Genomic DNA, 2,841 nt, shown 5'->3' with positions numbered 1-2,841 from the left:
AATCGTGAAACAGACAAAGAAAAACGAAATAGAAAAGAAACAAACAAAACTATAGAAAAACTGTGGACTACAGTGCTCCTGACGCCCTCGTGAATTCCTCACAGAATGCGACATCCGCGGTCCAAGTGGCCAATTTCTTGGGCTTGGTCCTCGCGGCCCCTTCCCAAGAAATGTGCCCATTATCCTTACACCGGCCTTGCTCCAGACGCTTCCTATGTTGTCGAACTCCGAAACCCTAACCAGACTCGTCTTATAGAAAGAGAACGCCGACACTGGTCGCCACCATCCAGATCCAGGTCCTTCCTCGTTATCTTTCACCATGCCTTCAGCAGCTTCCCGACTCGTGCGGATCGGCCGTGCCGCTCGCTCAGCTGCGGCGACCACATCTCGCTTCGCCCAATTCGTTGAAGCAGCGACCCTCTCCACGAAGGCGGTGGCGACCAAACCTCACGCTATCTTAGGTTCAGATCGTGCCGCCTCCGTAGATCTGCGTATGAACCAATCCACTGTCCATGCTCCTCCACGCGCCATGGCACCTGCCTCCCTGACACTCAGTCACCCAGAAGGTAAATCCAGTGCCCCCCTCTTCAGTCCTTGTTCGGTTGAGGTGGATTTGAAGGGGATTGAGGTGGATTTGGAGGGATTAAATCCCCTACAAGTTAAGAACCCTCTAAATCTCGTTCAATCCTCTCCAATCCCCTTAACCGAACAAGGCCATGTAGCTGCTAGAACAGGATCATGGCTTGGCACCCTTAGGCGTCATAGGAAGGAGGAAGTGGGGATGGGACTGCCCGTCTTTAGGTTTTTTTTCTTTCATTGTCCGTCAAGTCCGGAATATTTTACGTTTTTTAGCATGCGAGAATCCATTATTTTATTAAACATAACTGTGTTTGTGCAGTTGAACGCATTCTGATAAATTTGTTGCATACGGCGTATGTGGGTGAATAAGACTAACGCATGACGGGTGTTCTGCTAAGTTTTACTAGTGCACCAGGACTCTGTCTTAAATTACAATTGGACATTAGATCTTGCTTTGTACCAGTTGCATGGAAATATATGAAGATAAACTGGCTGATTCTTTTGGATGCTCGATATCCTTTTGCTGGTTGTCTGGCACCTTTTCTTCTGTTATGCTTGCTTGATCCTTTGTGTTCTAAGCTGTGGGCTGCAGCCTGAATGTTCCCTTTTATTCTTTCTGTAATCCCCAGCGATACTTAGGACTCTATCTTTCCTTACAAAGACTGCCTTTTTTATTTTGTACATGACATATCATTGGTGTTTTACCGACAGCTTTAATTTTACATCAGACCCTGTGAATTTAATTGCAATATGACAGAAGATTACATTTTTTGCTTATAGAACAAAGGCAGGAAGGTAAGGTGAAGTTTGTGGTAGAGGAGAAAGACCTTGAGTCAGAAGCAGCCCTTTGGGCCTTGTATGAGCGCTGGTGCAAAGATTTCAACCAAAAGCGTGATCATGATGAGATGGTTCACTGGTTCAACACATTCAAGGAGACTGTCCTGCTTGTCCACCGTCGGAACAATGCTAATCTGCCCTACAAATTGGGAATAAACAAATTCGCGGATGGGAAGCTAAGGAAGCTCTGTTGCTGTCATGATCCTATTCTTAAAAAGATTGATGAGGAGTTTGGCGACAAACCAGGTGAATTTATTCTAGGTGATGGTGACAAACTTCTCAAGCGAGTCTTCGCTGATTATAAGGTGGTTCATGGCAGACTGTATGTTCATTTACCAAAGGGAGTTGATGTGGAAACCATCACCACCAATCCTGAATGGGTCGAGCTGGAAGCGACCACCAACCCTCCATACCGATACCCTACTTACATCTAGTGGTGCTATCATTACTGCTACTAAGCTGTGCTTCTGCCAACGGTTGCATACTAGGACTTGGATGTTGTCCTTCTTGCTAATAAAACATACTCCTTCCGTCCGGAAATACTTGTCATCGAAATGGATAAAAGAGATGTATCTAGACGTATTTTAGTTCTAGATACATCTCTTTTGATCCATTTTGATGACAAGTATTTTAGGACGGAGGGCGTATGCATAATAAGCTAACCATGAGCATATGAGGATTACGTTAATGCTTTTGTAAGATATTTTAAACTTTGACTAAGGTGTTGTAATAATTCCAGATTCATCGTTATGTGCTCATTAGTCAGGTTTTTTCCTCTCATACCTCATTGAGTACAGAGCTTGGGAAATTCTTTGAATTGCACAGTTGTAAATTGCACATATTTCTTAAATTTCTAGCCCATCTAACGTATAAACTGAAAGAAAGGAAATTGAAGCGCCTGCGAAAAGCAAAAGAATTGCTGTGATATGTTTAATAGATCTAGATTTTTATGTGCGTGCAGAAAAGATGTTTTCTGTTTGAAATGGTAGGATTTCTGCATTAATTAAGAAGAAAAGAGTTGATCAGGAAAACCGAGCGAAAATCAGATTTCTGCATTAATTAAGAAGAAAAGAGTTGATCGAGAAAACCGAGAGAAAATCAGATTAGGGCAAAAATCATCACAACTATTGAGCGGCACACACAATATGCAGAGGTCTTGTTGAGACAATATGCAGACGTCATCGTTGTCACACACAAACAAGATACCACTTCAAGACGTACGTCATCGTCGTACAGAAGCGATCCTCTGAGATACCACTTGAAAGATGTCTTACCGAGATAATATGCAGGCGTCACTGTTATCACTTCTCTTCGGAAGGCGTCATTGTCATACCTGAAGCCTGAGCAAACGACTCCGATTTCGGCATAGACGATCGTCTGATTCAACTCCCACTGACATAAACGATCGTCGACTTAACTCACACT

At 43.5% G+C, this 2,841-nt stretch overlaps 1 protein-coding gene across 1 annotated transcript; it reads left to right on the top strand.

The window, feature by feature from the left end:
- Positions 1-256: 256 nt before the first annotated feature.
- On the top strand, positions 257-2,196 carry LOC123176931 (uncharacterized; the record flags this gene model as incomplete). The annotated part of the gene is given in 2 exon segments (XM_044590934.1): positions 257-566; positions 1,360-2,196. Coding segments are annotated over 2 exon segments (801 nt in total), but the record flags the coding sequence as incomplete, so codon positions are not given.
- Between the last annotated feature and the right edge of the window lie 645 nt (positions 2,197-2,841).

Source organism: Triticum aestivum, unplaced genomic scaffold (genome assembly GCF_018294505.1).
Source record: "Triticum aestivum cultivar Chinese Spring unplaced genomic scaffold, IWGSC CS RefSeq v2.1 scaffold135091, whole genome shotgun sequence".
Taxonomy (NCBI): domain Eukaryota; kingdom Viridiplantae; phylum Streptophyta; class Magnoliopsida; order Poales; family Poaceae; genus Triticum; species Triticum aestivum.
Note: the sequence above shows the minus strand (reverse complement) of the source record. Positions and strands in the feature narration are given on the sequence as shown.